At 43.3% G+C, this 18,491-nt stretch overlaps 1 protein-coding gene across 18 annotated transcripts in view; it reads right to left on the reverse strand.

Moving 5' to 3' along the window:
• LOC119953376 (transcription factor 12-like) overlaps positions 1–18,491 on the reverse strand; it is a 193,134-nt gene that overhangs the window by 12,797 nt on the left and 161,846 nt on the right. For 11 of the 18 annotated variants that reach the window (XM_038777585.1, XM_038777573.1, XM_038777584.1 and 8 more), the window contains 3 exons: positions 12,916–13,036; positions 10,683–10,845; positions 6,740–6,972 (listed from right to left, as the gene is read on the reverse strand). In XM_038777585.1, the coding sequence (XP_038633513.1) occupies positions 6,740–6,972; positions 10,683–10,845; positions 12,916–13,036 (517 nt within the window). Of the gene's footprint in view, positions 1–3,643; positions 3,868–6,739; positions 6,973–10,682; positions 10,846–12,915; positions 13,037–18,491 lie in introns of all 18 variants that reach the window. The other 7 variants (XM_038777576.1, XM_038777587.1, XM_038777577.1 and 4 more) reach the window with 4 other exon arrangements.

Below are 18,491 nucleotides of genomic sequence, written 5' to 3' on the forward strand. Positions count from 1 at the left end.
GTCCAGGACCTCTTGTAGGTCCTTCTACATACTGGTTTAAAAAGTTTTCCTGGATGCATTTTAAGAATTGCATTCCCTCTAAATCTTTTACACTTTGGCTTCCTCAGTTAATATTGGGGAAGTTGAAATCCCCCACTATCATGACCGTATTACTTTTACACTTTGCTGCCGCCACTATCACCACCGTATTACTTTTACACTTCCAAAATTTACCTACATAGCTGCTCTATTTCTCTCGGGCTGTTTGGGGCTGATAGAATACTCCCACCAACGTGATTAATCCTTTTTGGTTTTTAAGTTCTACCCATATGGCCTCAGTTGAAGAGCCCCCTAAGATGTCATCACTCCTTCTTGCTGTAATTGATTCCCTGATCAAAAATTGCAACACACCCTCCTCTTTTACCTCCTTCCTATCTCACCTGAAGATTCCATAGCCTGGAATATTGAGCTGCCAATCCGGCCCCTCTCTCAACTCGTGAACCAGATGGGTCTGGATGACAATCGATGATAGCTTCATGGTCACCATTACTGAGACTATTAATTGAATTTAAATTCCACCAGCTGCCTTGGTGGGATTTTAATCCATGTCCACATAGCATTAGTTATTGGATTACTGGCCCAGTGACATTGCCATTAAGCCACCAACTCTCCCAAAACTGTGAATGCAAGCTTGGTACTGGTATAAGAACAGAAAATGATGGAGAAACTCAGCAGATCTGGCAGCATCTGTGGAGAGAGAAACAGTTAATGTCCACAAGATAACAACCCTGTGGACTGTGGGTACAAATTCTGTAATGGCAGCTAAATCTCAAGTGTGGTCAAAAATGGGATTTGCGCCTGTGAGATCGGAGTTTGAGATATTCCCTGTCACCCCCACCAATGACAATCCATATATTTAAATAAATTAACATATTTACCAACCTTGATGCCGTAACATCTGTCTATGTCTTATCCTTCCATCCACCCAGCGTGATGTCACGCCAGCGTGAATCATGACTGGTTTCCAAAAACCAAAACCAGTTGTAATGACCACACTGAGGGTGCACAGCAAGATATAGTCCCCAAGTGGTGCAGGGCATGGCTGAGCAAGCCAGGAGCAAGTGCTCTGGAGAGTCCCTTTGCGGGGTGGAAGAGTGCGCCTTGTGTATGTGTGTGAGAGAGAGGGGATTCCTTTATAAAAGAGGTGCCTGTGAAAGGGGGGTGGGGTACTTTAAATCTAACTTTGAGATCAGAGTCCCGGTGTTAGGCCCTGCCCCTACAGCTGGCAGTGCGATCTTCGCCAGCACTCAAATTGCAGAGTGCCTTTTAATGGGCGAGAAAAGTAGTCTGTGAAGCTGCCTGTTTCACACAGCTGTGCTCGCATGATCCAGCACTCTGTGAACTGAGTCCATATGACTCTTCTGCAGAACTGGAGAGGGATAGAAATGTATGTGGTCCTTACAGGAAATGACCTGTGAGGAGCTGTAGTTGTCAGGGGGTTTGTAATGAATATTGGTGGCCAGTCTATCAGAAATGGAGAAAGATAGGTCAAGGAAGGGAAGTGTCGGACATAGACTATATGAAGGTACTTGTCTTGGACGGGCCCTCCATTCTAGAATATACCCATTGCAAAAGCATAATACCAAAGTGTGGAGGTCTGATGAAGACAAAGCTGAATTTTACCATGTTCAATTTCACATAGGCAGCGGCCACTCAGTTGAAATATCCAAAGGATGCTGGCACTTCTGGAAACGTATTCGGTCGGCACGGTAGCACAATGGTTAGCATTGTAGCTTCACAGCACCATGGACCTGGGTTTGATTCCCGGATTGAGTCACTGACTGTGGGAATTCTGCACCAAAAGGTTAGATAGGGTTACGGGGATAGGGTGGAGGTGTGGACTTAAGTAGGGTGCTCTTTCCAAGGGCCTGCGCAGACTCCATGGGCCGAATAGCCTCCTCCTGCACTGTAAATCGTGTCACGTCTTTTCGTCCGACGTCACTTCGTCCAACGACACTTCGTCCACGTCTTTTGGTCCAACGTCTTTTTGTCCGCCCGTCTTTTGGTCCAACGTCACTTCGTCCAATTATCCAATTACAAATTAACTCCGTATAAAACCATTTAATTGATAAAATGCAAGTACAATACAGCAAGTGAATTTAATTGCTAAAATGCAAGTAAAATGCAAGTTGAAAAATGCAGTTAAAAAATCTAAAAATGCAGTTAAAAAATCTAAAAGTTTACTAATTACTTAAAATTCCCGAATTAAGAAAGAGAACGGTAATATCTATCCTTTAACGAGGCTCGTTAAAGGAAAGAGAACGATAATAACTATCCTTTAACGAGGCTCGTTAAAGGAAAGAGACCGGTAATAAAAATCCTTTATTGCATATTATACCTTGCTATGTGCATTAGAGAAGATTTCTATTTACAAAAAGTTAATGTGGGGAGTGGAGTGGAGTGCTACTAAGCAAGTTACAAAAAGTCTTTTACAAAAAAAATCATCCGACAAAAAAACGTAACAAGTCACAAAAAGTCTTTCACGAAAAAAATCATCGGACAAAAAGACGTTGGACCAAAAGACGGGCGGACAAAAAGACGTTGGACCAAAAGACGTGGACGAAGTGTCGTTGGACGAAGTGACGTCGGACGAAAAGACATAGCACCCTGTAAATTTAATGATATTCCAGCATAATCATCACGGTGAGGAGAAGTAGAGGTGATTTGCTCCTGGCCAGATCATATTTTCTCTCAAACTACAAACCAAGTGCCTGGCCTTCCTCCATCTCAAATTCAGACAATTTTAAGTTGGGCAGATATATCATGTGCATTTGATAACTTGCTAGGCATGGGAAGGAGGAGGCAATTAAAAAATTTACGTGCATGAAAGCAACAATTCTGGGGCTGCATGTGGTCCTAAGTCCTGCACCCACATTGTGTTAATTGAATCTATGGTGGTTGGTGAAGCTAAAACCAAGACATACTTCAACCCACCAGTGTCCCAGCTATCCTCAATTATAAAAGTGTACACACACCGATCATCTGCATAACAATGTTAAGGTTTAATGGCAATTACAAATGTAATTCATAAGACAGGACACACACTGTTAAAAGTTAATTGCACCCAGGAATAATTCACCTTTGTCAATCCTCAAATTTCCAAAAATCTAAGCTTCATATTTATCCACCACCGCCTCCTGTGTTAAGCTTGCTTTCTCACCTACCTTTAGTGGTGCCTTGTATTCTAGCCCTTGGCCCTTCACCTTAAGCTTCCCGAATTAAAAGAAATCTGACTTGTTACTCTCAAGCATTCTGTCTGCATGACAGTTCAAAAGTGAGATTTACTGTTCAATAGGTTTTAGCAAATGAAGCCTCACTTCATAACTAAGCATTTCATCTAAAATGTGCATGTGTGGCTGTACAAATTTTACAATTCCAGACTTACCTAGGTTCATGGAATTAGAACGAAGTTATAAAAGATTTTCTAAAAGTGTATTACAAAAGATCAAACTTGATTAAAGTTAATTCACAGATATATTTCTAATGGATAGGTTACGAGTTTCAATTGCTCAATATTCTTGCTGATAATCAATCACTACAACACAATTTAAAAACAGCAGAAACAGTGTTTGGTCTCCATACATAATTAGTTGCTGTACACTACCTCGTACTTGCTGTTCAAGGCAGAGAATGACCTGGACGGCCTGCTGCAGGATGATCAGTTTGGTTTGAGCTTTATCAGCTTTTAAGTGCGTCTGACACATGCGGCCCAACTCTTTGAAAGCCTCATTAATGTCTCTGACGCGAGTTCGCTCCCTTACGTTATTTGCCATTCGCCTTTCACGGTCCTTCATCTCTTTTTCTTCGCCTGTAAAGCCTTCATCAGTACTGCAGGGTTCATAGTGCCAATAGGTGTTAGTTAGGGATTTTAAAGCCGCCGTAATCCTTTTGTAGGCACATAATGATATGAATGCTATCAAACCTGTATAATCAATGCACCAGTATGTAGCTTCAGATTTAAAGCTTCATAAGGTGGTCAAATTTGTTGTAACAAATTGGTTTGCATATCTGAATTTGTAACGTTGATGGAGTGAGATGCCGAAGTATTGCATACAGATGTGGTCGATAGATATAATCATAAAGCCAACAAAAGGATACAATGCCTTTTAATGTTTGAAGCAATAAACTATCACACCCAGAGCAAACTGCTAGAAGAGATAGGTACAGGAGATTATATAACCTTAAGGAGCTGCAATGTTATCTCTCACAGACCTATCTATGTATCTTTATAAATTTACAAGAGTAGCTGTTGCATTTGCTTGATTTATTTCCACAATTGTTCAGATTCTCTTGCATCGGTTAGAATCAATCCAGAATGAGTGCCGAAAATAAACCGAAAATAAATGTACAAAATTGAGTAGCAGTCCGGCTTAAGTTAAAGGCAATTTACTTAAGATGCATCTTCATTTTTAAGACTGCTCTTAATAATTAAGTCTAATTTCTCACTTGTCCAATTATTGTCAAATTTTTCTTATTACATGCCTTTCAAATTGGATTTTAGTTGCCAACATTGGTTCCTCCATTGCAATAGCTAATACAAACCAGTGTCTCTGAAAGCCCAACATTTCCAACAGCTCAACCTAATTTTATAAATCTAAGAACTATTTCCTCTACTTCCTCAATCTGTATCAACACTTCACAGGGGTGCTAGCCAACTTGTTTTTCTTGATCCCATTTTGTCTCTCAACTACTTTTCAACATTGCTCTTCATTCTCTTTGCATTAATGATGCCTTTCTCACTTTTGCTTCGCTCTACCCCCCTGCCCCGCTATCATTTCATGGCCATTTGCATCAAGCATGCTAACACACTAATGCATTTGTATTGTCCATAGGAATTTTGTAATAGCTGTCTGCTATTTACCTGAAGCCAACTAAGAATTATATCTCACTTTTAATGCTCGGGGTATATTAGAGGGAACTTGAAGCATGTTTTGTAATTTAGACAGGGACTGCTCGAGTCAAAACTCCAGTAAATTAGTTAGTTGCACACACGTAACAATTTAGAAGCCAGAACCCCAGGTAAATCAGAACTTGGAACTATTACAGTATCAGTAATAAAATCAGAGTTGCCAGACATGTCAGATTGAATTATTTTTACATTTGATATCAAATTCCTGCTTTCAACACTGCCAAGCACCAAGTACGAGGTCAGAATGGAACGAGTGAGTCGCCATGGCTTGGGACCATCCAAGCCAAGACAGGAGAGCAGAAAACAGGTGTTACGGAAATTAGATTAAAAGAACATGACTAAGAGCAAAAGCTCGCTGTACGGAAATACTCCCAAATTCAAGTTTGTATAGCGAACTGCAAAGGAAATGTTAAACTGCGCAAGTATGCCAAGATGTCTACATGTGACATGCACTTAATTTGGAGGGCTGGAGAGGAGAGAAGAAGAACACAGAAGCATGGTGTAGGGCTAGATGGATAGGAAATATTCTGCAGATTCAGGACACCTCTCAGAAGGTGCATCAGAAGCACTAAAATACCGAGCACCTAAGCAAAGATGTCATGGTTAAGATGACCCAGGACTCCAGGTTAACCTTAAGGCAACCTTTGAATGCACCGAGGCTGAATGCAATCCAATTATATGGACAATTATCACACAGCGATTCCTTTCCTGATTTGAATCTTGGAATTTCACAGGTTTTATAAATGTTTTGAGGTGTGATGAAAGTTGCGTTAATTGAGCTAGAAGAGTAATTAACAACTACTGCTCTTCAAAATTAGGCTCAACTATGTACAGCCACATACAAGTGTAGCCAATTGAGAACTAGAAAGAAAATTGTCACTTTTCAAAAATAAAGTAGGGGCAGAGAAGAGAGAACAAGGTTGTGCCCAGATTGTTCACAACTTGCAGGAATGCTCTATTTTCCAGGAGGAAATGCTCATGCTGCACAGCTGGAAGTGATGTCCAATCTCAGGTCATGGGTTCAGCAAATGCACGACAGACTTCATGAGGCATCTTCTCTTCTTCCACTGTACTTTCTTTTTCTTTCCCCCATCTCATTTGAGGTTGGTGACTTGTGTGTGCCAGAAGGCCTCAGGTAATTTGCACAAATGCCTATTTTATTGTGGAAGGCTATTCCACTGCGTTCCATCACAGTCGAGCCCAACGCTGTTCCCTTGGGATTTCCAGGTGTGTGCACGCATATCAAGCAGCACTCATAATAAAGTAGTCAGGTGTAGGCACCATTCATTTCCTTAGCTCAAGGGTTTTGAGACCAACTGTGGTGCCATTGCTGCTGCCTCAGCCAAGATGAGCTCAGTGTGAATGGAACCTGCAGCCTTCATGTCTGTATGGTACAGCAGGAGGTGTACTCACCAGGAGTGAATTTTCAATGAGTTCTGGGGTAAATTTTTATATAGGCATTTTATTCAAAAATTATGCTGGGTAAAACTTCTGGACTAGACATGCCTGCATGTACAGTTTCATAAACTGCATTAAAAACAAGCCTCATCCTCATGTCATCTTCACCACTTAATGTGGTTAAGAAAAGCATAAATGTGAAACTGATTTATAATTTTATATTTAATTTGTTGTGAAATAAAATGCTAGGATAAATGACAGGCATTGCATGCAAGTGCTAGAGTTGTGTAAAACAGAATTGGTATCTTCAGGATAAATGGGAAAGGTAAGTTTAGGCATGTTGCACAAGTACAGACAGCCCCATGCCAGTTGATATCACTATGACCAACTGACCTCTGACTTGTTGTTCCAAGTTGAGAATGACTGACACAGCCTGGTGGAGAATAAGCAGTTTTGTCTGTGGCTTGTCACTGTTAAGGTGGAGTTGACACATGCGTCCAAGTTCCTTGAAGGCCTCATTGATGTCACGCACACGAAGGCGTTCACGAGCATTATTAGCTACTCTCCTCTCCCGCTCTCTCTCTGCCTTTTGCTCTGGGGGAAGGTGTTCATCATCATCTTGACTACTGACCAAAATATAATAAAAACAGCCCTCAAGTACAAAATATTATATGCAAATTGTTGAGGCATTCACATACTGAATTTCAAATGCATGAACTGGACAAAAGCATCGACTGCTAATCACTTTAGTATTAAGCGATTTTAATATTCACGCAATTTTGAAGGCTGCAACTTGATAAGTAATGCAATTTAAAAACTATAACTAATTTTCATTTTACATAAAATAATCATTTAATAGGCACTGATTAAAAACGATTACTCAAGGCAAATTAAGTTCTGTTTTGAACAAAGATTATTACAACTCTATACATTATGGTTCATGCCCTTGGGTCGTAAACTTTTCTTAATTAATGTGCACAAGCCTGTACTTCACCTGCATATCAACATAAATTTGTGGAACATTTTGATACCTCTGCAAGACATTTAACCCGCACTTAAATATGTCCCAGTGTCACATGACTGAGTTTGGTACATTGGGTAAGAAACAACACACTTAAGTTTAAGTGGATACGGTTAACTTTATTCCCAAGGTTTTTGCTCAAAAAACAACTTTCACATTCTTATTTTGGGAGCTCTAAGAAAATACACAATTGCTGATTGATCTTAAATTTCAATTTCAACTTCAGTGATAAGAATTTGCAATTCTCCATAACCATGTTTTAGAGATTTCGAAATGCTCAAACTGGAACACGACACTCTGGGCTGAATGGCTTTGTTCGGTGCTGTATCGTTCTATGCCTGCCCTGACAGAACACAAACCATACGAGGTATATCCACTACCCCAAATAAAGCAGACAAATCCCGAACAATGAAATGCAACAGCTCCATAGATGCTCACCATAAACACCATGTCAAAATGGGATTGAAGCAATGCAATTACTGAGCATGCAGATTGCCTTTCAGGAAGCTTGAATCCCACTAGATGTTCAGTTTTATTTCACACACTTTACTGGAAAGCACTCCAATGTTATAGGAACCCCAGCAAGCTGGTCTATTGACCCAATGACTAATTATTGCAAATATGGAAATGGCACACAGACTCTATGACAACATTGGACATGCTGGAATCCAATGGACAATTTCCACTTGACACTAAAATTGAATGAGTGTTTTCCATGACATTAATTGTACCTGAAGTGTTTTGGGACATGTTACTATGTAAGGTGCTACATAAATGCAGGTCGTAGAAATGGAAATATGAATGTCTTGACAATTTTATTGTGTCTCAAGAGCAGCCCTCAAACCTCAAACCGAAGCTTGGAGGAGCATCATGCCCAATTGGCCCTGAAGTGGAGTCATCAGGTGCTGCAACAAATTGAACTGTTCTTGAAGAGTCAACTTCTGCTGCCAGATCTTGCCGCTGCTCAAAGTATCTGCGGTGACATTTTATGCACTGTAAGGTTAAGTTTCAAAGAAACAAATGTAATATCTACATCGTATTGAGGCACTGGAGTTGGAAAGGAGCCTTTTTCATTAAATGCATCTCAGTTACAGTATATCTGCAGTCCCCCAGGAGTCATGTTAACAACTGTTTTCACACACTGCTGCCAGTTCTTCATATTCTCTAGCATCAACTGGACCTCCTCCTCCCTTCAAAACTTGACAAAAAAGCTTTGACTTCAGTTTGAAAGCAAATCGTGAAACTGTAAACCAACTGTGTCTGCTGACTAAGATGTCTTGGGCTGTAAGAGAACTGCAGAGGCACTGCACAAATCTAATACTCTTCATCCTGACACGAGTAAATAAAGATGTCACAGCACCAATGTGTGCTTGCTCCTCTGACCCCAAATCCTTTTTGGACACGATCTCTGGATTAAACATCACGTAAAATTAGCGCATCCTCTTTTGAAAGTCACTATACACAAAAATCAACCCAGCATCCTCATCTACACTCTCCATTATTTCATTTCCTAGTGCATTTTCACCCCAAATGAAAATTGACCTAGATTATTCTCAGTGGGGATTTAAAAAAGCATAAATATGGCTTCAGAACAGCCCAAGCCTTAATAGAACATTGCTGCAATACTACCCCATGCCCTCCAGATGGCAGCTTAAAATATTGCTTTGTAAAAATTGGATATCGAGGGTAGTGGAACTATTTTAATGCCACACGGCAATCAAATGCAAAATAGCATTTAGTTTAATTCTTATTGAAAAGCAAAATATTTCCTATTTAAAATTAATCCGTAGAAAATATTATGGTCTTGCCTAATTGTATTACTGCTCCCTTATATCTAATGTTCTAGAAACAGTAGTACAGACCTGTTGATTTTCAATGAAACGGTCAGATCACAATGTATAATCTTTCCCTCCATGTAAAATACATTATAAATAATCACTTGGCATGGCCACATTTTGCTTAGCTGTTCTCAATGATGATATTGAAGTTTCCATATGAAATTGCATTTATATAGCACCTTTGGCGACCACAGAATGTCCCAAAGCGTTTGATAGTTAATGAATTCCTTTACGCTGGTTGATGTCAGTGGCAGAAATAGGCACTTCTGGTGATGAGAAAAATTGGATCCACACAATAACTTTGACATTCAACCCAAATATGCAACACGCGTTCTAGCTGTGTTCTACAAAGGGAAAGAGCTCAATCCTTGCTTGAAAATCAGCTATTTTTAAAGTGTTCAATTTGCTTCTAGGATTTTTGCACATTGAGCTCTTTCCAATTGCCATAGTCAGCTAGAGTTTTATAGTTCTTTAGTATCAAGAACAAGAACGGAATTTAGAAAGGGGCTGGTTTAGCACACTGGGCTAAATAACTGGCTTTTAAAGCAGACAAAGGCAGGCCAGCAGCACAGTTCAATTCCCATACCAGCCTCCCCGAACAGGCGCCGGAATGTGGCGACTCAGGGCTTTTCACAGTAACTTCATTTGAAGCCTACTTGTGACAATAAGCGATTTTCATTTTTTTTCCCCATTTCAAATTCTGCATCAGAGAGAATCATAAATATCCCCCATACGTGACAGATGGAACTTAATGTAGATCTATTCCACAAATGATGGAACAGGGAGAATGAAAAGTCACAAGATCTGTGACTCTCTTATTAGCCAAAATTTAGAATTCAGGTATCAAATCAAGGACTACTGGGTAGATACCCTCCCAAGTCAACACTAACTAGTGACCAGAGCTGAAACCTTCCTGGTCTATAGAATTCCAAGCAACATGCACATTCACCCAATACAGATACAATGAGTAAAAAGCACCTACCATTTCACCAACAAGAATATCTTTTATGAATTTGCAATAATTGTTTAAAAACTTGCTCTGCTAGGAGTAGTATAACATTTTATATAGACTATCTTGCTGAACTGCATACAATATTAGTGCAAGCGTCACCTTATTTTTCCTGGTGACAATTCCCCATCAAGTTTTGTGGACAACATCTCAACTGTTTTTTAAAAATATTGCTGTTCAATCCAGTTGTCCTGATCAGAAAATACATGTGGCCAGAATAGATATAAGTGAAAGTCATTGTCAATGCCTTGCCGACTTTATCCAAACCTTCCACAAATTTTCATTTACCATGGAGATGACGGAATCCAAAAAGCTCTATTTGCAGCTTCCATATTTCTATGCAATAGTCAATAAATAAATCAATTATAAATTTATAAAACAGGGTACACCCAAATATGATTGCACAGTTTTAGAAAGAATTACTCCAGGCCAGGAAATTGGAAAATATTCCAGGACAATAAGAAATACCTTGTTCTTGATGCCCTTGATGACATTTTGGAATCTTTCCTCTCATCCTCCGACTTGTCTTCTGAACCAGAGGAATTGTGATTTTCGTCCTCCTCCTTGTCTTCTCGTTTAATGTCAGCGCTAGACTGACTAACACTTGATCTCTGCAGACCACCGGTCATTCCTATAATAGGATGCAAAGAATCAAAAAAGAAGTCACACTGCTGGAATCAACTACTTATTTAACAAAAGGAAAGACAGGGTACAGTCACAGATGGATTTACAAAGATTAATCGGTAATGATTAAGATTTGGACAAACTTTACAATTGTGACTATTTTGTAACTTGGATTGGATTTGTTTATTGTCACGTGTACCGAGGTACAGTGAAAAGTATTGTTCTACGTGCAGCTCAGACAGATAATTCCGTACATGAAAAGAAAATACTTAATAGGGCAAACATAAAATACACAATGTAAATACACAGACATAGGCATCGGGTGTAGTATTACTCGGTAGAGAAGATGGTGAAGAGTCCATAAGAGGGTCGTTAAGGAGTCTGGTAACAGCGGGGATGAAGCTGTTTTTGAATCTGTTAGTGCGTGTTCTCAGATTTTTGTATCACCTGCCCGATGGAAGAATGAGAAAGTTGGGTGGGAGGGGTCTTTGATTATTCTGCCCACTTTCCCAAGGCAGCAGGAGGTGTAGACAGTCAATGAATGGGAGGCAGTCCGTGTGATGGATTGGGCAGTGTTCACTTCAAAACTAAAATAGTTGCAGCCCACCATTTAATGGCATTTCAACCTTGAAAGGAATTTTACAAGCTTCCATTTGACAAATGGGAGATTTCAGTGGAAACAAAATAATTAGCATAACCCCAGGATTTTTTTAAACTGTAGTTTAGGACCAAGGAACCATAGTATCCTACAGTTAATATGGAGCATGCAAATTAAAGTATTGTGTTTACACAAACACAGTTGTGCAATCTATATATAAAACATCTGGTCCATCTTTTCATTTTTGAAAGCATTAACCTAATTTATCAGATTCTATCAATTTAAAAAATAATTACTTTGGAATCCTCAGTGAGGGAGATTTTCAGCCAAGTGCTACTTGAGGACTGTAGCTATTTGAGCAGGAAGTGTCTACATGACCCAGAATTGGTGGGAAAACAGGATTCTGTTTGATTAATCAAAGTTGTAAAAGTGGAAAAGGTTCTGGTCAATCAAAGAAAGACTTCAGACATGAAGGGCAAGAAAGTCTTTTCAGAATCGGTGGCCAATGGAATTGCATTATCCACAGTCCTCAACATTACTGGTGCTTTTTATACTGTCTGTTTCTTCTGTTTCTACAGGAAAACCCAACACCATGGCTATCTCAGAACCCAAAGGAAGGAGAAAGCTTTCAGTGTGTACACTTTCCAAAGTAAGCTTCGGGAAGAAAGAGAAAACATTGCTGACTTTTATTTCTATTAAAAGCCTCCCAAGCAGGAGATAAATCACCTGAAGCTGGTCAAAAGACTATCCCATATAGTTACCTTTAATAATTTCTTCAACAAAATTACAGGCAAGCCATTATTCCCCACTGAACTGTCAGAAGAGTTAGATTGGGAAGAAAACACAGTGCAATATCTTTGGATAACAATATTTGTTACCGTATCCTTTTAACTGTATTGAGCTACCTATTCATGCACTGCAGCTTTATACATACAGAGTGAAAATGAAAATCGCTTATTGTCACGAGTAGGCTTCAATGAAGTTACTGTGAAAAGCCCCTAGTCGCCACATTCCGGCGCCTGTCCGGGGAGGCTGGTACGGGAATCGAACCGTGCTGCTGGCCTGCTTGGTCTGCTTTAAAAGCCAGCGATTTAGCCTTGTGAGCTAAACCAGCCCCTGTACAGGACATGATGCTTAAAACATGAATTCTCCTTTTCGGATCACAATACACAACAGTCAACACAGAAACAACTTGCCCCTATTTCTCCATTGCTGCTCTATAACTAGTGTAGAAGCCGGATGCTGCCCATAGGGACTCCATGCAATAAATCAATTTAACTCTGCAGCACCCCTTAACTCTACACCTCAGGTTAGTAACACCAAGTGCTGACTCATTAACCTAACACTCATTTTGCCACGATGCATCAGAGTGAGGCTTTAGAGCTCTCTGCTAGTTTACAATTTGTTTGATATTTACATTGTTTGAAAGAAATAAGTGCACAATGCATTTTCTTTATATTAAGATGTGCCCATACTAACCACTATAGGTTTCTTGCGGTCGGTTCAGGTCCGACAGTGCAGTGGACTGTGATGGCAGTGCACGGTTAGGCAGAACACTAGCGTTACTAGATATTCCTGAGCCTTCTTCATGAGCTCCAACCTGCAAAAGAAATTAGATTAAAGAATAGATTTTTGCATTATCCGAATGTTGAGCAAAGGACAGTAAAAGGAAAATCTAGAAACGCAAGAAGAAATGTTAACATATTTATGAAATCTAACAATTAAACACTGCAGAACTACATAAACATTATCCAGTGTTCAGAGTGTACTGTACTGCCAGTGGTGCTGTCATTTAGATGAAACCATAATCCAAGGTCTCGCCTGCTGTCTCAACAGAAGTAAAAGACCACTATTCGAAGGACAGAAGGCGAGTTTCTCCTGGTATCCTGGCCAATATTTATCCCTCGACCAATGCCAGTTTTAAAAAAATATACAGGGCGGCACAGTGATGACACTGATGTCACACGGCGTCGAGGAACTGTGTTCGATCCCTACCCGTGGGGAGTTTGCATATTCTCCCAGTGTCTGCTTGGGTTACACCCCACAACCCAAAGATGCGTAGGGTAGGTGGGTTGGTCACACAAAATTGCCCCGTTAAAGGAAAAAAAAATTGGGTACATTAAATTTATTAAAAAAGATAATATGGTCATTGTAGTTTATGGGAACTTGATTTGTGCAACTTGGTTGCTATTCCCTCTACTTTACAACAGAGACCAAAACCCTAAAAAAAAATCCAACTGGCTATATGTGCTATGCTAAGGTCATGAAAGGTGTTATTAAAAAAATGCAAGTGTCTGTCTCTCTAATTTTAGGAGTAATCACATTGGAATGTAACCCAATATCTCACAAGGGTGTTAACATAATACATTGCATCAAGAAAAACTGGAAGGGGACTTTCGGTGGCGTGGGCGAGCAGGGTGGCCGCAGCGAGAAGGGCTCCTGCTGGTGGCCACGATTTGTGGCGATTTCGGGGAAATCCCCAAGTCTTCACGGACCCCCCGACTATCGTCGGCCTTTGGGGGGAGTCACGAGCAGCCAGCGGGGCCGGTTTAAAAACTGGCGAAGAACCCCGCGCAGGTGTCGGGGGCTGAGGCGCTGGGACCAGTGCGGCGCCGAGGTCAGAGCAGCAGGGGCGGAGCTTCGAGGAGGCCGAGGCGGCAGGCCCGAGACCAGGGCACGATGTAGGTGGGATGTCCCACATCGGATGGCTCCCACCTAGGAGGAAGAAAAGAAGCCGAAGGCTGATCCCAGGGGTGCTCTGGGTGAATGTAGAGGAGAAAGAAAGAAGGTTTAAGGAAGTTGGTGAAAAAAAAAATTTCTCTCCCCTTTTTTCAAAAACAAAAAAGAATAATTCAAATTGATGAAGGACAGGAGGATGGAGGGGGAGAGAGGAGAAAGAAATAAAATAAAAAACAATAAGCCACTAAAGGATGCAAAGAGCAGCGTCGAAGAAAGGAGGAAACGCGAGTTCGCCGCTGAAGGAGAAGACAAGCAAAAGTGTTGACAGGATGGCGGAAGCCTAACTGCAAGGCGGGGCCGCACTACTTACGGTGGAGAAGATGACCGAGGTGATGGCGGTGGAGCTGGAAAAACAGTTTGCAAGGCACATGGAGGCCTTGAGGAAGGAGACGGCGGTCGCATTGAAGCTATTGGTGGAGGAGGCAATCGCCCCGGTGAGGGTGGTGGCGGCAAAGGCATCGGCCGATGTGAGAGAGCAGGGCGAGAAGATGAAGGAAGTGGAGGAGGCCGTGACACAGCACAGAAACCAGGTCACCTTGATGGGGATGAGCTGTGGAGGGTGGTGGAGGTTAACGGGGAACTCCGAGCAAAGCTTGAAGACTTGGAAAACCGCTCAAGGCAGCACAATTTGAGAATTGTGGGCTTGCCCGAAGGGACAGAGGGCCCAAGGCCAACACAATACTTCGCTAAAAAGTTGGCGGAGCTGAAGGCGAGAACCCCTCCCAGTAAGAGCTAGACCGAGCTCATCGGTCATTAAGGCCGAAGCCCAAAGTGAACGAGCCGCCGAGGGCAGTAATTATCTGCTTCCATAAGTTTTGCATGAAGGAGAAGGTATTAAGCTGGGTGAAGCAGAAGCGGGAGGTGCTGTGGGACGGTACTGCGGTTCGGATCTGCCAGGACTTGACAGTGGAGTTGGCAAAAAGACGAGCGGCGTTCGGGCGAGTGAAGGCTGTACAAGAAGGGGGTGCGATTTGGTATGGTGTACCCAGCAAAGTGTAGGGTAATGTATAACGCCAAAGACTTTTATTTTGAGACAGCGGATGCGGCTGAGGCATTCGTGAGGGCAGAAGGCTTGGGACAGACGAGAAGAGTGGAACTGGAAGAGAGACTGTGGACTGTGATTGAACAGCTGGAAAATGTATTAATGTTACAACTTTCTTTTTACGGATTTGTATTGTAATTTACTTCTCTTTGCATTGTTACAGAGTTCAAGTTAATGTTGGGTTGATTGGCGTTCTGTGTTGCGACGGTTAAATGTTATGTTAGTGAATTGTAAGGCTTGGATTGTTGGGTTTGTTTTGTTGTTTCTTTCTCTGGGGTTAGGTGGAAGGGGACGATATGTCTTGGCGGGGGGAGCCACCCATGCTAGCTAACTAAAGTCAGCTAGTGAACGGAGATGTGAGAGGAGGGCTGTGGACGTTGGAGCCTGGATAGCAGGCTTCAACGGGCCTACGAGGCGAGCGAGGGGGGGGGGGGATGTTGGATGTTGGGGGATGTTGTTTCAGGGGGAAATGAAGGGGGGGGGGTGGGGAGTAGGGGTTCGATGTTAACAAAGGACAGGGGCAGGTCAGGCTTATGGGGCAGGGCCCGGTGGTATGACGATGGTGGATAAGAAAGATGGGGGGGGGGGTGTGCGAGAGACCCCCAGTAAGGATAGTCACGTGGAACATGAGATGGCTAGGAGGAGGCAATCGCCACGGTGAGGGTGGCTGTGGCAAAGACATCGGCCGAGTCAGTCTGTGAATGGAGGTGAGGTGAGAGGAGGGCTGCGGACGTTAGAGCCTGGATAACAGGCTTCAATGGGCCTATGAGGCGAGTGAGAGGGGGGGAAGGGATTGATGCTGGGAGATGTTTTTTCAAGGGGAAATGTAGGGGGTGGTTCTTGGGAGGGGGGGTGGAAGGGGTTTGACGTTAACAATGGACAGGGGCGGGTCAGGCTTATGGGGTAGGGCCCGGTGGTATGATGATGGTGGATAAGAAAGGTGGGGAGGGTGAGAGACCCCCAGTAAGGATAGTCATGTGGAACGCGAGAGGGTTAAGAGGTCCGGTCAAGAGGTCAAGGGTGCTTGCGCATCTTAAAAGTTTCAAAGCCGATGTGGTAATGCTGCAGGAGACTCACTGGAGGGTGAAGGACTGGGTGAAACTTTAAACGGACTGGGTTAGCCGAGTGTTTCACTCTGGATTTGATGGAAGGGCTCGATGGGGAGCGGTGTTGGTCAGCAAAAGGGTGCGCTTCCAAATGGAGAAGGTGGTGGCAGATCAGGGGGGTAGATATGTGGTTGTGGCAGGGGCGCAGGAGGGGAAATTAGTGGCACTGTTAAGTGTATTCGGTCCCAGTTGGGACGATGTGGGATTCGCGAAGAAGGTGTTTGGGGCCATTCCCGACTTGGACACAGATGAGCTGATTGTTTGGGGGGGGGGGGGTCCTATCGGGGGGCGTGAAGGCGCTGGCTGGGCTAATGGCAGAAATGGGAGGGGCGGACCCTTGGAGGTTCCTGCACCCAAGGGAACGGGAGTACTCGTTTTTCTCAGCAGCCCATAAGGTATACTCGCTAATCGACTTTTTTGTGGTGGGAAAGGCTTTGCTGGCTGGAGTCAAGGGGTCGGAATACTCTGCTATTGCAGTGTCAGATCACGTTCCACATTGGGTGGATATGGTGCTGGAGAAGGGGGTAGCGCAGAGACCGGGGTGGAAATTGGATGTGGGGCTTTTGGGGAACCATTTGTTCTGTGAGAAAATTGAAAAGGTAATTAAGGAATATGTAGGTTTCAACTGTACGGGTGAGGTGTCAAAGGTAGTCGTCTGGGAGGCTCTAAAGGCGGTGGTGAGGTAATTTTGTTTAAGGCCAGGGTGGACAAAGAGGAGAGATTGGAGCGGCAGAGGGTAATAGATGAGATGTTGGAAGTAGATAGGAGTTATGCAGAAGATGGGGACCCAGCGAACCTGGAAAAGAGGAAGGAACTACAGGCGAGCTTCGACCGACTGTCCACCAGGAAGGCGGTGCGCCAACTGAGATGACCAAGGGGTGCAGTTTATGAACATGGAGATAAGACGCGGCGTATGTTAGCAGGTCAGCTCCGGAGGGAGGCAGCGACAAAGGAAATTGTTCAGGTGAGGGATAGGGCAGGGAAGTTGGTGGTGGCTCCGGAGCTGATTAACAAGGTTTTTGAGGAGTTTTACGAGAGGTTGTACAGGTCAGAGCCACCCGGGCGAGACCATGAGATGCAGGAATTTCTAGATGAGTTGGAGTACCCGAGGCTAGGGGAGGGGGACAGGGCTACATTAGAAGGAGCAATAGTGGAGCAGGAGATAAAGGATGCGATTGGGAGGATGCAGTCGGGGAAGGTGGCAGGGCCGGATGGGTTTCCGGTGGAATATTATAATAAACTCAAGGATAAGTTGGCACCCCTGATGGTGGGGATGTTTGAAGAGGAGATAGGGAAGGGAGTGCTGCCACAAACCTTGGGGCAGGCATCGATTTCAATGTTGCTAAAAAAAATAAGGATCTGACAGTGTGGGTCGTATAGGCCCATATCACCTCTGAATGTGGACGCAAAAGTATTGGCGAAGGTACTGGCATGTAGGCTGGAGGAGTGCCTCCCGAAGGTGATAGGTGAGGATCAGACGGGGTTTGTGAAAGGGAGGCAGCTGTTTTCGAACATTAGGAGGGTTTTGAACGTCGTTATGGCACCGGCGGAAGGGAAGGAGATAGAGGTGGCTCTGGCATTGGATGCTGAGAAGGCGTTTGATCGGGTAGAATGACGGTGCCTGATGGCAGTGGTGGAGCGGTTTGGGATTGGACCAAAATTTGTGAACTGGGTAAAGCTATTATATAAGGAGCCGAAGGAGAGTGTCCAAACAAACAATATCAGTTCGAGAGACTTTTCTCTCCACCGTGGGACGAAACAGGGATGTCCCATATCCCCCCTGCTGTTTGCACTTGCGTTTGAGCCGTTGGCCATCGCATTAAGAAGTTCGGGAGCATGGAAAGGAATAATGCGGGGGGGGGGGGGGGGGGGGGGACCTGGACAAGAGTGAATATTTTGTAGTGTCTCGGCCGGGGGTGGGGGGGGGGGGGGCTGCCATTCCGTAGGGCAGGGACTCACTTTAGGTATCTGAGGTGCAGATTGCCCGAGAGTGGGGGAGGCTTCGCAGATACAACATCACTAGTTTGGTGGGGAGAGTGAAAGCCGATCTGGCAAGGTGGGATGGTCTTCCTCTGACACTGGCGGGTCTGGTACAGGCGGTTAAAATGAATGTGTTGATGCGATTTCTGTTTATTTTTCAATGCCTACCGATTTTCCTGCCAAAGGCT

Source organism: Scyliorhinus canicula, chromosome 18 (assembly GCF_902713615.1).
Source record: "Scyliorhinus canicula chromosome 18, sScyCan1.1, whole genome shotgun sequence".
NCBI lineage: Eukaryota > Metazoa > Chordata > Chondrichthyes > Carcharhiniformes > Scyliorhinidae > Scyliorhinus > Scyliorhinus canicula.